Source organism: Dermacentor andersoni, chromosome 10 (genome assembly GCF_023375885.2).
Source record: "Dermacentor andersoni chromosome 10, qqDerAnde1_hic_scaffold, whole genome shotgun sequence".
In the NCBI taxonomy this organism is placed as follows: Eukaryota; Metazoa; Arthropoda; class Arachnida; order Ixodida; family Ixodidae; genus Dermacentor; species Dermacentor andersoni.
In genome coordinates this window covers 92,394,981-92,411,803 of record NC_092823.1, presented here as the reverse complement: position 1 = coordinate 92,411,803, position 16,823 = coordinate 92,394,981, and the positions used below count along the sequence as shown (strand labels likewise).

At 46.7% G+C, this 16,823-nt stretch overlaps 1 protein-coding gene across 1 annotated transcript; it reads left to right on the top strand.

Annotated features, from left to right (window-relative positions):
- The first annotated feature begins 1,133 nt into the window (after window positions 1-1,133).
- On the top strand, window positions 1,134-7,243 carry LOC126544332 (dnaJ homolog subfamily B member 1-like). Its single transcript, XM_050191615.3, has 2 exons — window positions 1,134-2,540; window positions 6,305-7,243. The coding sequence occupies exons 1-2, from the start codon at window positions 2,166-2,168 to the stop codon at window positions 6,806-6,808; spliced, it is 879 nt and encodes a 292-aa protein (XP_050047572.1). The 5' UTR covers window positions 1,134-2,165; the 3' UTR covers window positions 6,809-7,243.
- The last annotated feature ends 9,580 nt before the right edge of the window (window positions 7,244-16,823 follow it).

Below are 16,823 nucleotides of genomic sequence, written 5' to 3'. Positions count from 1 at the left end.
GATGATGCTGTGAGCGTCCCCTTCGGAACGGGGCTGTGGGTTGCGCCAGCAAGCTCATGTTATTATATTGCCTAACGTTCTACTTATGATCGCACCATATTCAATAAATGCCCGATCAATGTTATCAAAATTCACTGTTGTTCCATTTATATACGAGGGCGAATCAAAAAGGCACATACAGGTGATTACAAATATTCGTACTATTCTAAGTACCCTAGACTAGTTTTCCACAAAGTCATCACACTTGTTCACACATTTGTCCTACCACAGCACTATATTTGAGATGCTTCTGTGGTAGTATTCGTCCGGCTGACTGTGCAACCACCGTCGGACTGTTGTCTTGGCTTCGCGTTCTTTTGTGAACACAAACCACCACCACGTCACACTTCTCAAAGCGAGACACTTTTACCCATATGTGGGCTGCATTGTCCTGTGGGTATTCATCCCCTGCTCCATAGAAAACGAATCGCACTTCGTTGCTTGTACGCGTGGACGTGTGAAGCACAAGCGCCATCTTCAACAACTGGCAAACAGCGCCGTGCCGCGGAACTACAGGCGGATAAAGGTGGGGCAGTCCAAGAAAAGTCCGCACCATGGAATGAATATGTGGACTTCGCATTTACAGCCGTAAATTGGCTGAAGATTAATAGGGGCAAACTATTCATGGAAGCACATAAAAGTAACTGTGTCCCAATTGTTTCGTCGCCTACTTCGGGAATTAGTATCTCCAAATTCATGCCATACGAAAAATTTTTCTTAGTGGATACACCTTGCGGACTCACCGCCTACAATTTGCAAATTGCACTAAGTGCCGTGAGGTGAATAATGAAAAAGTAATTTCGTAAATTTTTGTAATCAGTGGATTATCCATTTCCATTTATCGTGCGAGTAGTGTCCACACCTCTTTCAGTAATCCAGCTCAATAACTAAAATTATACTACCTGCCCCAGGTGCTGGATTAAAATTCTTTATGATATAAAGAAGAATACACATCCAGTATCGGGGCCGCTGAATAAGAAAGGAAAGGTGCTGCCTCCCATGTGCATCAAAGACGCTGTCATCCGACGCGGGAGACGCCGTTCGCAGACTTTTGTCTGAGAGTGGCATAGGGAACGCGTGAGGAACGCGCTTCGAACACCGTCGCCCGTGGAAACCAACGCGTCCTGTCCCCGACAGCTAGCGCTGTTCGGCCCAGCCAAATGGCCGAGAGTGCAACTACCGCTGAGACATTCGCTCCCATTGCAGCCCGCCTGACGTGGCAGGGCGCACATCTCTTTCTTTTTTTTTTATCCAGAGGCCGTGCATGTATATGCCGTCTTCTCTGAAGACAGCTCTGCGGATGGGCAGGGAGCCTATAGCGTTTTAAACCACAAGAATAATGGAGTAACTGAGGGATTCCTAGAAGAGAACGCGTTAGGTAAACAGGCATTGCCAGCTTACACACTGGGCCACTATGCGCCAAAGTGCATGTCGGGGCAGAACCTACATGTGGGAATAAGAAAACAAATGAGTCAACGCCGCGATCAGCTTACCTACGATTGAGACCTTTTGTTGAGACACGGTGGAAACGCTGCCGGCGTCTGTATTTGAGCAACTGAGACGCGACGTCACGGCTCTTCCAATAGGTTTTCGGCCATGCTTTTCGTTTAGGTTTCCTTTGGCGTGCTAGCAATTTTAGCAACACTCGGGGCACCTTTGTGTCATTGGCGACATCATGTTGTCCTTGCAACAACGGCGCAAGCACGGCGCGCACGTAGATGGTTCGAAGGACTGCAGAGGCACACAGTGTGTTAGGTTGCAAAAACGACAACGCCAAGGAGACGCACCCCACACGCTCGGTACAATGAATTCTGCCAGTGCCAAGGAAGCGTTCCTCGTTCTTTGCTGCATTGTTAAATTTTAAGACTGTTTAACCAACAAGACCGATATACGACGTTAACGTCTGCAGAGTGTAATTTGAAATATAAGGAAGCTTGTGAACGAGGTATACATCTTTGGGTCAAAGTGTAGGGAAAGAAGAAGAAAAAAAATATGCATAATCGCCGCAGTCAGTACCACGTGTTGTCGGAATGAAACGACGACGAAGAAGTGACACGTGTGACCCGCAGGAGTGACCGTTACGAAATCAGAGGGTCTACAGCTAGGTGATTGACGTGCGCTCGGCGATGGCAGATAAGGACTACTACAAGCTGCTGGGTGTCACCAAGAACGCCACCGAGGACGAGATCAAGAAAGTCTACCGTAGACTGGCACTGCGCTACCACCCCGACAAGAACCGAGCTCCTGGTGCGGCCGATAGGTTCAAGGAGGTCACCGAGGCGTACACGGTGCTCCGCGACAAGAAGACGCGCGAAGAGTACGACAGAAGAGTTGAAGACTGCCGGAAGGCCAGAAGTGCTGCTGCTCATCGAGAATCCAACGTGCAGAGGGCCGAGCCCTACGCCAACAACTCGTGCGGCCGACCCAAACCCGGCTTCAAGGAGTCGTTCTCGTTCGGTGAAGACCTCTTCCACACCTTCCACTTCGACACTGCGCCCAAGGTAAGCAGCACTTACGCATTGCCACCCAGATTACCTAGCAACAACTCGCGCGCTGCAGACGTTGAAATAGTTTGAAATGGTTCAAATAGCTTGGAAAAGAATTGAAATAGTTACTTCCTGAGTTATTATTTGTGGTTCAGGGGGTGCCTCGCGTCCCTGTCGCGTGAAATTTCTTTAGCGAAGTTGGCCGTCCGGAGTTTCCAAGGAATTATATGTAATTTTCACTCCATAATTAGACCTCCGCGCTTCCCATTATATGTAGCTTCAACTAAATTGGTCTGGATGTTATTGTGTGGCACTGACAATCGAGGTGTGTATGAGATGCTTTACAGGCACGTTTTAAAGCGAAGTTTCATTTGCGAACCACCATGGTATGGACTTAGCTGTCAGGCGCTTGATCCTGCTGTCGTCTTCCCGAACAGCTCACACAAATGACATCATTCACATAACGAATTGGCTGATACACTTGTAGCGATTTGTAGGAGCACTACACATGTGCCGGTGACCCGCCTTGTTCTCAACGAAATGAGGTAATGAAAAAAAAAAAATTGCTGCACAAACACTTCAGACTGCTTACTTATTGCAATGTCGCATTATAGTTTATAGCATGATAGTCCATGTGGTGAAATGCTTTTTTCCGTGCGTTCCTTGTCTGCGCAAGCGTTCGCCTGCATTTTTACACTATTTCGGCGTGGACTGTTTAAATACCATTCCAGAAACTTCTGAAGGCTTCTTTCGTGCCAAAAAAAATAAAAAGACTTACATTACGACAAAATTGCATCTGAAGGGTCCGGATACCGTTTTGGAGGTTCAAATCTCCCGCCACCCAACCGAGGAAGTGGTGACCTTGTATGCATCCTTTGCTGCCGTCGGTGAATAAAACGGCGCCCGACAGACGGCGGTACCGAGTCAATATAGAGCCACCGAGCGGTGGATTCGCCGCGGCGCAGCTGGTTTTTGGTCAACTGGCGTAGACCGACCGTACGGTCATCCCGCGACATCACATGCAAGTTGAATTCTCTACTACTTGCAGTTTGTGCGAGTTTCGCGAGCCAGCAAATCGAGAGCAGCACTACGCGATAACGAAACTACTGAAACACGAAAGCGTGGGCGGCGCTGAGTCGCAGCGAAATCGAAACCTTTTGGCCGCCTGCGTCGTTGTCAAGGGTTATCTCAATGAATTATTTTTTAGTAAAAAACGAAAGAGAACTGGACAAGTAGCTTATAATACAATGCAATAATGTTTTTTGCAACGAGTGGTTGAGTACTAATGATGTAATTTAACTGAGGAGTGCTTTCGTCGTCGGGCAAGTGCTTGAATGTCCCGGGGGAGTCTCCAATCAAGTCCTGCGTTTACCTCAATCTCTCGATTTTTATGATTCTGTTCAGGATAATATTGACGCCTTAGAGATTTTCGAACACGAATCTATCGCTTTAGCTTCACTTAATATTTGGCTTTAGTCAGAACGTGCCAACCGTCTCAACACGCTCGCTTGCCTACAAGGAGTTCATAACTCGATGGAAGGCTCGCTCAGCGGCTTTCAATTGGGCATTGGTGCTTTTAGTAAATGCGAAAGCATTATACGTCCCATAAGACAGAAAAGGAGGTGCTCTGGGCAACGAGGGGTACCAAAAGTCATCACAACAGGGACTTCATCAGTGTCTTGTATGTCATCAGTATTAATACAGAATAAAATATAGAATTAAATATGGCTGCTTAAGGTGGAGTAAAATGAATTAAGGTGAAGTAAATGTGAAGGAAGACGAATTAAAGTGGATTATTAGTGGATTGAAGTGCACTAAGGTTTAACAAAGTTGATTAAGGTTAAATAATGTTGGTACATATTGGAGCACGCTGGATTAAGGTTGATTAAGGTTGTTACATATTAGAGCAAGGCGCATTAAGGTGTCTTACGGTGAAATGAGGGGGATTAAGGACGGTACGAACTATATCAAGCTGGATTAAGCTAGAGTTCTGACGGACACGTGACAACATATTACGTCACGTATCATGGACGTAACGTATTATTTACAAAAGTCACAATGCTTTTGCATTCAAATCGGGTAAGGATGCTTAAGTGACTGTCAGAGTTTCGTAAAGTTTTTTAAACACTCATTACGTGGCGCCATTTCCTTTCCTATTGGCTGCACCATCACGTGCGCTAAGACGCATGCACTCCGCCACAACAGAGCGCTGCTGCAGCCTGGGCGTCGCTGAAACGGGCTCTTCTCGCACGTCGGATGCCCGAATGCGATTCCCATCCGAATCAAAATTTAACCAAATTTTAGTTTCATATTTGTTAATTTACCTTGTTTACAGAAACCTCTCTGAGAAATGTGATACCGCTCCTAGCGTTTGCTGACGTGTTTTTACCATCTTTCGATCATTCCGACGAATTTTCGCCTAATGGTGCGTATAATGCTTTCGCATTAAACTACAAGAACAAAATTTTCTGACTAGAACAAATACAGGTCTTCAATCCCATAACTGTATTATTGGAATCAAGTTTTCGTGTTGTACTTGATAAAATGTGTTGATTCCGCAGATGGCGTAATTAACACGGATGTCATGGGTCGCACCTTCTATCGCGATCAGCCCGATCGGGATGAATTTCTCGGTCGCGATTGACTTATTCACGAAAGCTGCAGGAGGGAACCAATGGCTGTCGAGAATTTCGACCCTCATCGGGCTCAATCACGATACAAAGTGTCCGTGTAATGCTCCTAAACTGGAGTGATCCCACCGACAATATTATCCGCTGTTCCGGAAGTCTCTTCGATCGTGTGATCAGGGTATTTGTGTATTGTCGTCGAGCCGGCACTCCATCGCTATGCTGCAAAACTGGGGCCCCAAATCGACAGCGCTGAAGCTTTACCCGTTTCATGAAATATTGGCTTAACACAGATCGCAGCCCTATGCTCGTTCTTCGCGCTGTTCTTTTTTCTTTTTCTTTTGTTTTTATTTGTTAGGTTCTGAGAACAATACGAAGGGAAAAAATTAAGAGCTTAAATGATACAAAATATTGCCGTAATTTCACCTTGAGGGCGGCATTATTAGTTGATTATCAGAACTGCGTCGGTTGTCCAAAGTCATAGTACAAAATTTAGGCACATTATTCTTACTCCCGCAGCAAGCTAACCATGTCTCGACGCTTCCAGTATACAGGAGCATGATGTTTCTCTGGGGATCCCCTGACTCTTGCTTTGCAAGTTGATGGCATCATCATTAACCTCTACCGACAAATATTTATTGCCCCCCACCCAAAAAAACATTTCTGTTTCCTTAAAGTAACTTTCGGCCCTTAACTAAAATATGTTTTATATTCACACATTTCGGCAATGTACAATATTTTTACTGATAGGCTTATGCTTTCACATATGATAGGTGCCCGTAAAACAGTTACTATTGCAGACATAATAAGTGTACACTTTTTTCTACTTTTATAAACGCAACCGCCTGAGTCTCTTGGAACCTCCTCAGTCGTTCGGAACTTGGCGTGCAGACCGTTGTTTTCTGAGCCGGCATGTTCTTGTCCCATATGTTTACACATGACGTCAGAATTAGGCTTTCGGTCACTTGAGCGCCCAATTTAGATCTAAGAACATGAATTCGGCAAAGTCATAATACTGCGAGACCAGTTAGAAGGGATTACTGTCCCCCCCCCCCCCCCCCCCCCCCCCGATCTCATGAGCAATCGTCACTATTCGAGATCTCGACAGACGCTCGCCGAGGATTAAGCTTTTCACGTGATTTCTGCGCGCAGGACCGCGACATCCGCCACGACCTTGCTTTGACCTTGGAGGAGGTTCTGCGAGGATGCGTCAAGAACATGAAAGTCACCCGGACCGTGACTGCCCCCGACGGCAGCTCGCAGTATCGCGAGCAGAAGATCCTGACCATCAACGTGAAGCCTGGCTGGAAGGCGGGGACGAAGATCCGCTTCGAACGCGAAGGAGACCGGCTGCCCGGGCGCATCCCAGCCGACATCGTGTTCGTCGTTCGCGACAAGCCGCACAGGCTGTTCAAGCGGAACGGGGTGGACGTGCACTACGTAGCCAAAATCACCCTCACGGATTCTCTGCGCGGGGTGGAAATAAGCGTTCCCACCCTTACCGGCGGCGTGGTACCGCTGAGCTTGAAGGGGCCCATCTATCCTTCGGCCATCAAGCCCATCCGCAACGAAGGGCTGCCTCACCCGAAGGACCCGACAAAACGTGGGGACCTTCTGGTCAGCTTCGAGATCATTTACCCTGATTTAGTAAAGTAACGGTCTCAGCGGCACGCATTCGCTACCATTAAAAGGCAAACAGTGATCTCCTAGGGTGCAAGGCTTGTTCACCTGGAAGAACAGCGGTCACGGGAAACAACTGCGCGTGGACGACACTGCAATGTGCCTTATATTGTGCAATAACAGTGCCTGCCGTTTAACTCACACCATCACTTGTACTATGTTTGTCTTGCATATGTTTGTTTACTGCACGAAAATTATCCAGGTGTGGTTTAATGACCATTGACGATGATGTTCTTTTATAGCTGTTCGATTTCACCCCATGTTGGCGGTGTAGTAACAAATTACTGTGGCATTCAAAAAAGGGAATCTTCTGAAAAATAACTGTTCATGTTGGAACTAAATTGTATTTTCCCACATTAAGCCATTGTAACTGCGCTGTATAGCTTATTAAAATCTTGCTTACTACGTTTATGAGCTCTTTCTGTGTGTCAGCACTGCACTCCAATTCTAAGAGTTAGCATTGCAGAGGTCCATAGGCGCACCTACCGAGGATTTCCACTCTCATAAAGAGAGGGAAGTCGGCCACCTGTCGGCCCCCGCTTTTGAAAAGCGCAAATACGGTGCCTTGAGTTCCGACCAAGATAACTCGAGTCTACAGAAAGCCGCCTGAAGTCATGACAAGGGGGTCTGGCCTCCGGTTTTCTCGCGGGGAAACGAGAGACAGCAGGAAGCCTTCGCTTCTTGCCGCCAGTGTTATTCGTCAAGTCAGCGTTGTCACACCGAATGCTCGTAGTCATCGAGTGAGATAACTTTATACTTGCCTGTGCGCGCATGACGCCGTACTTGTCTCATTCGTATCTACCGGAGGGGGTGGGAAAGCATGCCCCCCCCCCCCCCCCCCCCCAGTCAGAAAGCTGCTGCATGCCTATACTGCAAGATAGGCAAATTGGCAAGCCAGAAGAAATATAACCGGTTGTCATGTAATGGACGACAAGAAGGGAAACCAAGGGCAGAGATATTGTAAGAGCGCCGTCTTTCGTAAGGAAAACTTGTCACTACCATATGAAACCAAGAAATAATTTACAAGTGGAAAGCATGGGGGTAATGATTAGTAATTTTTTATTGGAGTGTGAAAATGAGACGCTAAAAGGAAATGGAGCATAAAAAAATTACGCTGATGCTCCTCTCGGAGTTGTGTTAGTTTGCGTAAGCATTGTGCCGCTTGCTTATCTCCACGCAGCCCGGTTTTCATTATCGATGTTATCAAACTTGATCCGGCCAATGCAAACGACAACACTGCGGTCACACGAACTGCTGCCCTCGGCGTGCAGTGCAAGGTGAATTGATGACACAAGCAAACTACTCCAGGTGGCGGAGCCAGGTACGCTGATCTCGTTCAGCTCATTATAAGCCGTTATCGCTCTTTAGCACCTTATGCATGGGTGTCGAACCATTATGAATCATGACCGAGCGCACACTCGCGGTGGCTACGTCTGGCGCAGCCGCGAAGGCCATATCTTGAAAGCGATCTACGATGGCGAGTGAGCGCCGACTCCTGACACCTTCATGTGCTCTATGTTCTCGCGTTTCTTGCTATCTTGAAAGTCATCGTCTAAAGGTACGTCCTCAATGGCGGAAATAAGCACGCGCAAAGCGGCGCGCTTACAAACACGCGCAGCGAAAGGCGCTTTCGCGGCAAGAATTCTCTGCTGTGCGAGGATGGATCCCCGAACAAATTTTTTTTCGCGGCGCCGCGTTGCCGCAAAACCGAGGGCGCCAATCACAGGCGTCGAAGTCATCACGTGGGTGGTGAGGTCAATGCTCTCGCCGGCGAGCCCGACTGGCGCGCGCGCGCTGTCCCAGCAGCCGGGCCGGAGCAACTACTGAAACGCGCGGGGAATTCTCGCGGGCTCCCGAGGCATCTGGAGAGTGGGCGAGAACTCTCGCCTGCCCGTCGCTCTCCGCGACCGCGCCGTGGTGTGGGCTTCGGAACGCTTAAGCGCTACGCCTTGCGCGCGCTTATTTCCGCAAGTGAGGACGTACCTTTACGCCACATACGGAGAGTGCTCTCGTTGGCTAACAAAATAAATGGTAATTAATTTAAAACAATTTGCTGATAGTGGCAGCCGAACCCACAACTCCCGAATTACGCGCGCGTTGCACTATCAAATGTGCTACCGCGAAGGCTATTCCCACGTCCGCGCATTCTTGGGTATTTATGCGTGTGTACAAGGTCTAAGCCAAGGAGTATTAACCAGTGCCACACATCCGCTGCAATGACGAAAGCAAAGCTTTCATTGGCAATTTTGTTCTTGCCTTCCTTCAAAAGTTTAGTCGCTGTTTAGCTTCTGATAATTATAATGTTGGATACTTTGTTCAGCAGGTGGAGGACAGTAACCAGATTTTAGCAGTCGGTTGTTGCGAAATATTTTGTTAGCTTAGATGTTCGGAAAGAGCGAATTATTCATTTTCGAATACGAATGAAATGTTACACACCAACTATACGTATTCGAAGCTTCGAATATTCGCTCACATTGTAGTAAATACAATTGGCCATCAACGGTGTAAATTACTTCACAGCGCAAGCGCAGTATTCCTTGCTGCAGGGAGTGGTTGAAAGGAAAAAATCTGCGACTTCTGGTCTGTAGCTCAGGAGTCCGAATCCTTGTTCAGCACTGCTGTTTTGTGTTTGTTAAGTTCTCGCGAGTGTCCTTGAGATTCCAGCTATAGGTACCGGTGGACATCAGGTCGATCACTGGATATGGGCCAATAAAAGCTATCTCAAAATAAAGGTGTCACCCTTCTTTGACTATCTGAAGAAGGAACCGTTTCCCCACACATTAATGCAAATGCAGTCTCAAAATATATACTTTACAAGGTGAGAATAACTTAGTGGTGCTTTCTAGTTCCTCTTGGGCTACAATATAGTGTGACAGATAGAAACGGCATTGCACAATGATAGGATGACAAAAAGGGCTACTCGAACATGCGAATAGGAGCAATCCAACGGCTGCTAGATCTGAATGTAAACTGTGGTTTTGAATCTCCAAGAATAATAGAGACGAAGGTAAAATGTCTGTTAATTGCGTACAAGGTAAAGATGGTCAGCGATGAAATAGTGAAGGCCTGAAGGGAAAGTTAACTCGAAAAGAATGAAACAATGCATTGAGAATGCATTGAGAATGCATTGTTTGCAGTGAACGCAGTGTGAGTCCAAGGCTGTCAGAATGATTACATAGTTATCGCTACGACTTTTGTCGTCGCACGTCTAGTTACAGAGCTCCGTTGTTGGCTTCTATAAATTCTTACCGATGCGACAAGAAAACACGCTTGAGCATGTAAGCATCTTGACAGTGTACAATATGACCCTATTACATATTTTTAAAAACTGTGTTTAAAGGTTACAGCCACATACTTGTCTGTTACGAAGCTGAGTTTTCATTTGCTGCGTTTTTGTTAGAATGTCTCTTGAAACATAATGTGCCGTAATTTTATTTGACGAATAATCTTTTCGTTGTCAACAAAATCAAGGAAAAACGTAAACAATGACTCAATACGGATGAAAATTAAAACATTTTAACGCAATTTCGATGCTTGAAGCTCCTTCCTAAGTGGGTCCGCAATTTTTCTCACGAGAAAACCAAATTATCTTCCCGGGAGTTACCACCCATATGCAGAACGGTGGCTCCATCGAAAGCGACGGAAATCAATCGTGGGACGCAGGAAAGTTTGTCCACGCGATGCCATCTGTCTACGAAGTCTTGGAGCTTTAAGCAGATGGTTTCTTTTTGAAGTGTAGATGGCGCACCTTTCGCAGCAACAGAGTTCTTTTCGGGATCTCTTTTTAAATACAAGCGCACCTGATTGACTATTCCATGAGACCCCATTTGAACATCCAGTTCCGGAGCCTTTCACTTGTTACAATTACAATAATACAATAATGCAATAATACAATAATTACAATAATGTTACAACAATGTGTTTTAATGGCACAAAGGCCAGTTGTGTCTAAAGTGCACCAAACACATGGTGTAATGCCTTAACAATGGTACATGGAGACAAGGCTGTAAGACGGCTGCAAGGGGAAAGATTTGCGACGAAGCATAATTAAGTGATGTTTTTATATGGCTGTTGCACTGTTACGCGAACACAGCTCTTGGACGCAAGGACTGGGAGGCACGTACGTGCCCTATAGATATGCTTGCTTCGCTTCTACAAAATCTTAAGAGAGGTTATGGAAAAAAAAAAAGACGGCCAAATTATTTTTTGGATGTCAGTTTCTATTAAAACTTCGACACCGTTTTCGAATAAAAAAGAAAATGGTTCATTGCTGAGAAAAAAATGTTTGGAATGTACGTATGTGCTTACTATACAGGGAAGGGAAGTGTTTGTATCTTTGGCTATTTCAGGCACTGGAGAAGGACGTTGATAGCGAACTGTAAGGCTTTTGGCGTACTTACTACATGTTGGAGGATCACTTGCGATGAGTAGGTAACGGCTAGTGCCGTAGGTAAGGCCTATTCTTTCTTGCGTCTTTCTTGCCCTCTCGCTTCCTTGATTAGGTTTTATCATATGCAGGTTATTTAATACTTCAGCATTCCATTGCCTTGAGAAATACTTCCTTAACTAATGCCGTATGAAATGTTGCAGGCCTGCGGCCATTGTGTGCATATTTGTGTGTCACTGAAGGCTACAGACGTAACGATTTCGTCAGCCTCTACATTGCCTTTTATGCCTCTGTGACCAAGTACCCATCAAAAGAGAATGACTTGGTTGCACAAGTAGGCTGCGCGTAGCAATTAGAAGCAGGGTTCTTATGTTTTCGTAAGCTCATTAGCGCTCTAACGACGCTCACTGAGACCACGAACACAATAGCTTTAGCGACATTTGTCTCCCTTGTATGTTTCATGATCATTAGTATCGCAAATACTTCCGCAGCGAATACACTGAGGTGGGGGTTTAATGCACCGGATGTGAGAAACGAGGCTTGCAGAGTTGCGTAAGCGACACCAGAGGGAGACTTGGAAGCATTGGTGTAAAATTCTGTGCAGCAGTGCACTGCATGACGTTCAAGGAAGTAGGACGATATATGCGTTTCAGGTGCACGTTTTGATATTTCTACAAATATGATATCAGATTCCATGGTCTGCCGTTGCCAAGGCGGTGGAAAGCGAGTAGGAACCACCAGGAGGCTTCTCAAAGTGAGATCCCAGGTGAAAATATTGCACTGGTTTTGAAATGGTACTACTGGTTTTGAAGTGGTACTAATTGTTTTCAAGTGGAATGAACTGGTCTGATGAGGTCCCAGTTCAAAAGCTAGTGGTCTGTTGCTGGTTTCAACTGGTCACAGTAGAAGGCTATTGGTATTCAACTTGAACCGTGCTGGATTTCAAGTGGCACTACTAGTTTTCAAGTTGGATGAATTGGTCTGGTGTGGCGCAGTTGAAAAGCAAGTGGTTTGTTACTGGTTTCAACTGATCCCAGTTGCTGGCTATGGGTCTTCATTTGGGGTTGTGCTGGATTTGAATTGGTTCCAGTAGTATCTACTGGTCTTCAAATGAAACTGCACTAGCTTTAACTACAGTGCCAGTTGGAAGCTACTGCATTCAAATGGCATTGCACAGTCGGCTTTGACTGATGCCCTTTCTCAGCAGTGTGCATTAGAAATCTCGCATGAACTGTGGTTGGTTTCAGTCAGCTTTTAGGTAAAGCTGGTAATCATCATGTGCCATTTGGAACAGTTTCTTGAAAGATTGTCTACTAGTGTGAACATTTTCCAATTTACACAAGGACCTGGGGTATGTGTTGCCTGATGTGGTGTTTGGCTGGAATGCAAATCATGTCGTTCCAATGATCTTAGCCAAACACACTGGTTACACTTGCCGTCTGCAAATACAACCAACAAGAAGCATGCTGGGTGGCATCTGCTTCGAGCAAGGCCCATGGAAGTCTGACACGATTCAATTCTTAATAAAAATGTCCACAATCCAGAGAAAAGTTCTTTCGAATTGAATAGCATTTATTGCACAACATTGAGACTTGAGCAGAAGATAGCTACCTTATGCACACAGCATCATAGCAGCTAAACATAAGGACAGAAGAACATGTTAAATCAAGAATGTGTATATATATATATATATATATATATATATATTGTTACGTGTAGAAAGAGACAGAATAAAGAAGCTATATACAGGTTATTTACACTGGAGCCAGATCGCCAGGCCGACACTCGCTCGCGGCAAAAAGGCACAGACCCACTTCGTCGTCGTCCTCGCGGCGACTCGTCTCTCGGGTATCTACCGATAATATCGTAATACTACCCCCCCCGGCGGCAAAAGCGCCGTCACGGTGCTTTTAAATATCCAAGGCACGTGGAGAGTTGTAGGGCTTGAGTCGGGTGACGTGGACAATGTCACTGGTTGTCAGACCGGAGGACGTAGTGGGCGTGTCTAGAACAATTTCATAGGTGACATCGGTCACTTAGTGGAGCACGCGATATGGGCCGGTATAACAGGAAAGCAGTTTCTCACAAAGGCCAACTTTACGCGATGGTGACCAAAGCAACACGAGGGTGCCGGGCGCAAAATGGACATTACGGTGACGGAGGTCGTAGCGTCGCTTCTGTTTGTCTTGAGAGGCTTGCAGACGAACGCGCGCAATTTGACGAGCATGGTCGGCACGGGCGATTGCATCACGGGCATAAGCGCAAGTTGAAGCTGTGGTGGACGGAAGCACGGTGTCTGGTAGTAGCGTCGGTTCTCGGCCATACAAGAGGTAAAACGGGGAAACGCCGGCAGTTTCGAGACGGGAAGAGTTGTACGCAAAGGTAATGTAGTGTAGAGCCAGGTCCCAGTCACGGTGGTCGTCTGAAACGTATTTGGATATCATGTCTGTAAGGGTGCGGTTCAAACGCTAAGTGAGGCCGTTCGTTTGAGGGTGGTAGGAGGTAGTAAATTTATGCTGAATGGAGCAGGCCCGCATGATGTCGTCACTGACTTTCGCCAAAAACGTACGGCCACGGTCTGTTAGCAGTTGACGCGGAGCACCATGCATCAAAATGATATCATGTAGAAGGAAGTCCGCAACGTCAGTTGCGCAACTGGTCGGAAGAGCGCGGGTTACAGCGTAGCGGGTCGCATAGTCAGCCGCGACTGCAACCCCCTTGTTCCCTGATGTAGATTCCGGAAATGGGCCGAGAAGGTCTAAGCCGACACGATGAAAGGGCTCGGCAGGAATGTCGAGCCGCTGCAGGTAACCAGTGGGGAGCTGGGAAGGCTTCTTGCGTCGTTGACAAACGCCACAAGCGGCGACGTAACGTCGTACGGAACGGGCAAGACCCGGCCAGAAAAAACGGCGACGTACACGGTCATAGGTTCGAGATACGCCGAGGTGTCCTGCCGTTGGTGCGTCGTGGAGCTCTTCTAGAACGGTTGAGTGGAGGTGTTTAGGTACGACAAGTAGGAACTCAGAGCCGTCCGGATGAAGGTTACGACGGTACAGAGCACCGTCGCGGAGGACGAAGAGGCGTAGAGTGGCGTCGGCCGGAGAGTGTTCAAAGCGGTCGATGAGTCCTCTGATGTTGGCGTCACGACGTTGCTCGTCGGCGAAATGAAGCAGCTGCGACACAGAGAATACACAAGCAGCACTGGTAATATTGGAGGAGTCAGGGTCGTCAACAGGGTAACGCGACAGGCTGTCAGCGTCTTGGTGCAGGCGGCCAGACTTGTAGACCACAGAATACGAAAATTCTTGTAGCCTCAAAGCCCAACGACCAAGCCGGCCTGTAGGATCCTTTAGCGATGAGAGCCAGCAGAGAGCATGATGGTCAGTGACTACGGAAAGAGGGCGACCGTAGAGGTAAGGACGGAACTTCGCAACCGCCCAGACTACAGCAAGGCATTCTCGTTCCGTAATGGAATAGTTGCGCTCCGATACTGTGAGGAGGCGGCTTGCATAAGCAATAACACGATCCTGGCCACGCTGACGCTGGGCTAAGACGGCACCTACGCCATGACCACTGGCATCAGTACGCAATTCTGTAGGGGCATCAGGGTCGAAGTGGGCGAGAATGGGTGGTGAGGAGAGAAGAGTGACGAGACGATAGAAGGCGGCGGCTTCTGCAGTACCCCACGAGAATTGTACGCCTTTCTTCAATAGATTAGTCAGGGGTCTAGCAATTGTCGCAAAATCTTGAATAAAACGACGAAAGTACGAGCATAGCCCGACAAAACTTCGAACGTCTGCGGCTGTCTTCGGAACCGGAAAGTCTCGGACAGCGCGAGTTTTGTCGGGATCAGGCTGTACTCCGGAAGCGTCAACGAGGTGGCCCAGAACAGTAATTTGGCGACGGCCGAAACGACATTTGGACGCTCAAGGTGAGTGTCGAACGTGGGCGAGAAGACGATGACGTCGTCGAGGTAGCATAGACAGGTGGACCATTTGAAACCACGGAGCAAGGAGTCCATCATACGCTCAAAGGTGGCAGGGGCGTTGCATAATCCAAACGGCATGACTTTAAATTGGTATAGGCCATCAGGTGTGATGAACGCGGTTTTTTCTCTGTCCATATCGTCAACAGCAATCTGCCAGTATCCAGAACGAAGATCAATGGAAGAGAAATAGCTGGAACCGCGGAGGCAGTCAAGGGCATCGTCTATACGTGGCAGCGGGTAGACGTCCTTCTTAGTAATGTTGTTCAGATGGCGGTATATATATATATATATATATATATATATATATATATATATATATATATATATATATATGTAGCCACAAAAAGTCCCACAATTAACAGCCTAGCAGTATTAATTTGCTAGCATATTGGTCGGTGCGCTGGCCTTTATCAGAGTGAATGGGCGTACAGAACATGTTATTTTATTAGGCATCAGAAAGGGAAAGCACAAGTGGAAGGGCATGTGGCTCGGAACAGTGCTAGCAGTACAAATATAAAAAGCAAAAAAAAACTCTTTACAGTAAACAACACATGGGCAGAACATGTGGCTATGACGATGAGTCATGACCAAGGCGTAGCTGCCTTCACTCTCCAAGAGCCAGAGGATGAGCATAAAAAGGGTTTCTCAACCGCAATCGCAGAAGAAAGAACACATGGGTGTTCGTCAACTGTGCTGTAGAAAGTTGTATTAATATAAACTGCATTCTTTTCATGGCCACCATACTCTTCCAGCGCATTTTAGTTAGCAACTGTAAAAGCCCTGCTTGAATTTCTAACAAAAAGTTGTGTTCTAATTGTGAGCTAGCTTCTGAAAAGTCCCTATAATATTAAAATTAAAAAGAAAAATTTCTAGGTAAGCGTCTACATTTAAATTGATACGTGCACTCAGTTCAGCTTACCAGAAACTCAGCTCGCCAGCAGTGTTTTCTGCGCTAGCCGTAGAAAAAATATTTTCCCGCCACAGTCCATGTAAGTGCATGGGCTAACGTCTGCTGATAATTGAAATAAAATTTCCTGCTCTGCTCTCCGAGATTCCGTTACATGATTTGTACTATAGGCACATTCAATAGAGAACTTACGTGACACAATAAATATTTTTTGAAGCTGTCACAAAAGCAGTGCTGTCTGTTTTGTTTGGCCTTGAGTACTGCTCACTGCGGAACATGTTCCCGGCTACAATGACTTGGTTATGCTCCACAACAGGACCACAGATAATGTTGCAAAGATGTTTGCGAACAAAGCTGAGCAGTGGTTCGGACACCTCGTGGCTTGTTCACAAAGAGAACAGCATCGTTACTCTAGCAGCTAGGCTTTGCCAAAAATTGCAAAGTATGTGGACTGGCTTGTGCACTCAAACTCCTATAGTTACTGGCCATCATGATTTGTTCGACAATTTGAATAGGCACCCCTTTGGCTTACATCACTAGCTCTTTAAGGTGACCAATGTAGGCCTCAAAACTGAAGCAAGAGTGTGCCCAAAGGGGACCTTGTAGGACAACACTCTTTAGAATGTGCAGTAGCTTGTGTACATTGTTGGTCGTGCTTTTCACCATATAAGAACTGCACATCAACTCCAAACCGTACAAGGCAGTTTGT

Coding starts and splice junctions, on each gene's coding strand:
- LOC126544332 (XM_050191615.3), top strand. CDS start 2,166: ATGGCAGATAAGGACTACTACAAGCTGCTGGGTGTCACCAAGAACGCC. Junction 2,541..6,304: donor ACTTCGACACTGCGCCCAAG/GTAAGCAGCACT, acceptor TTCTGCGCGCAG/GACCGCGACATCCGCCACGA.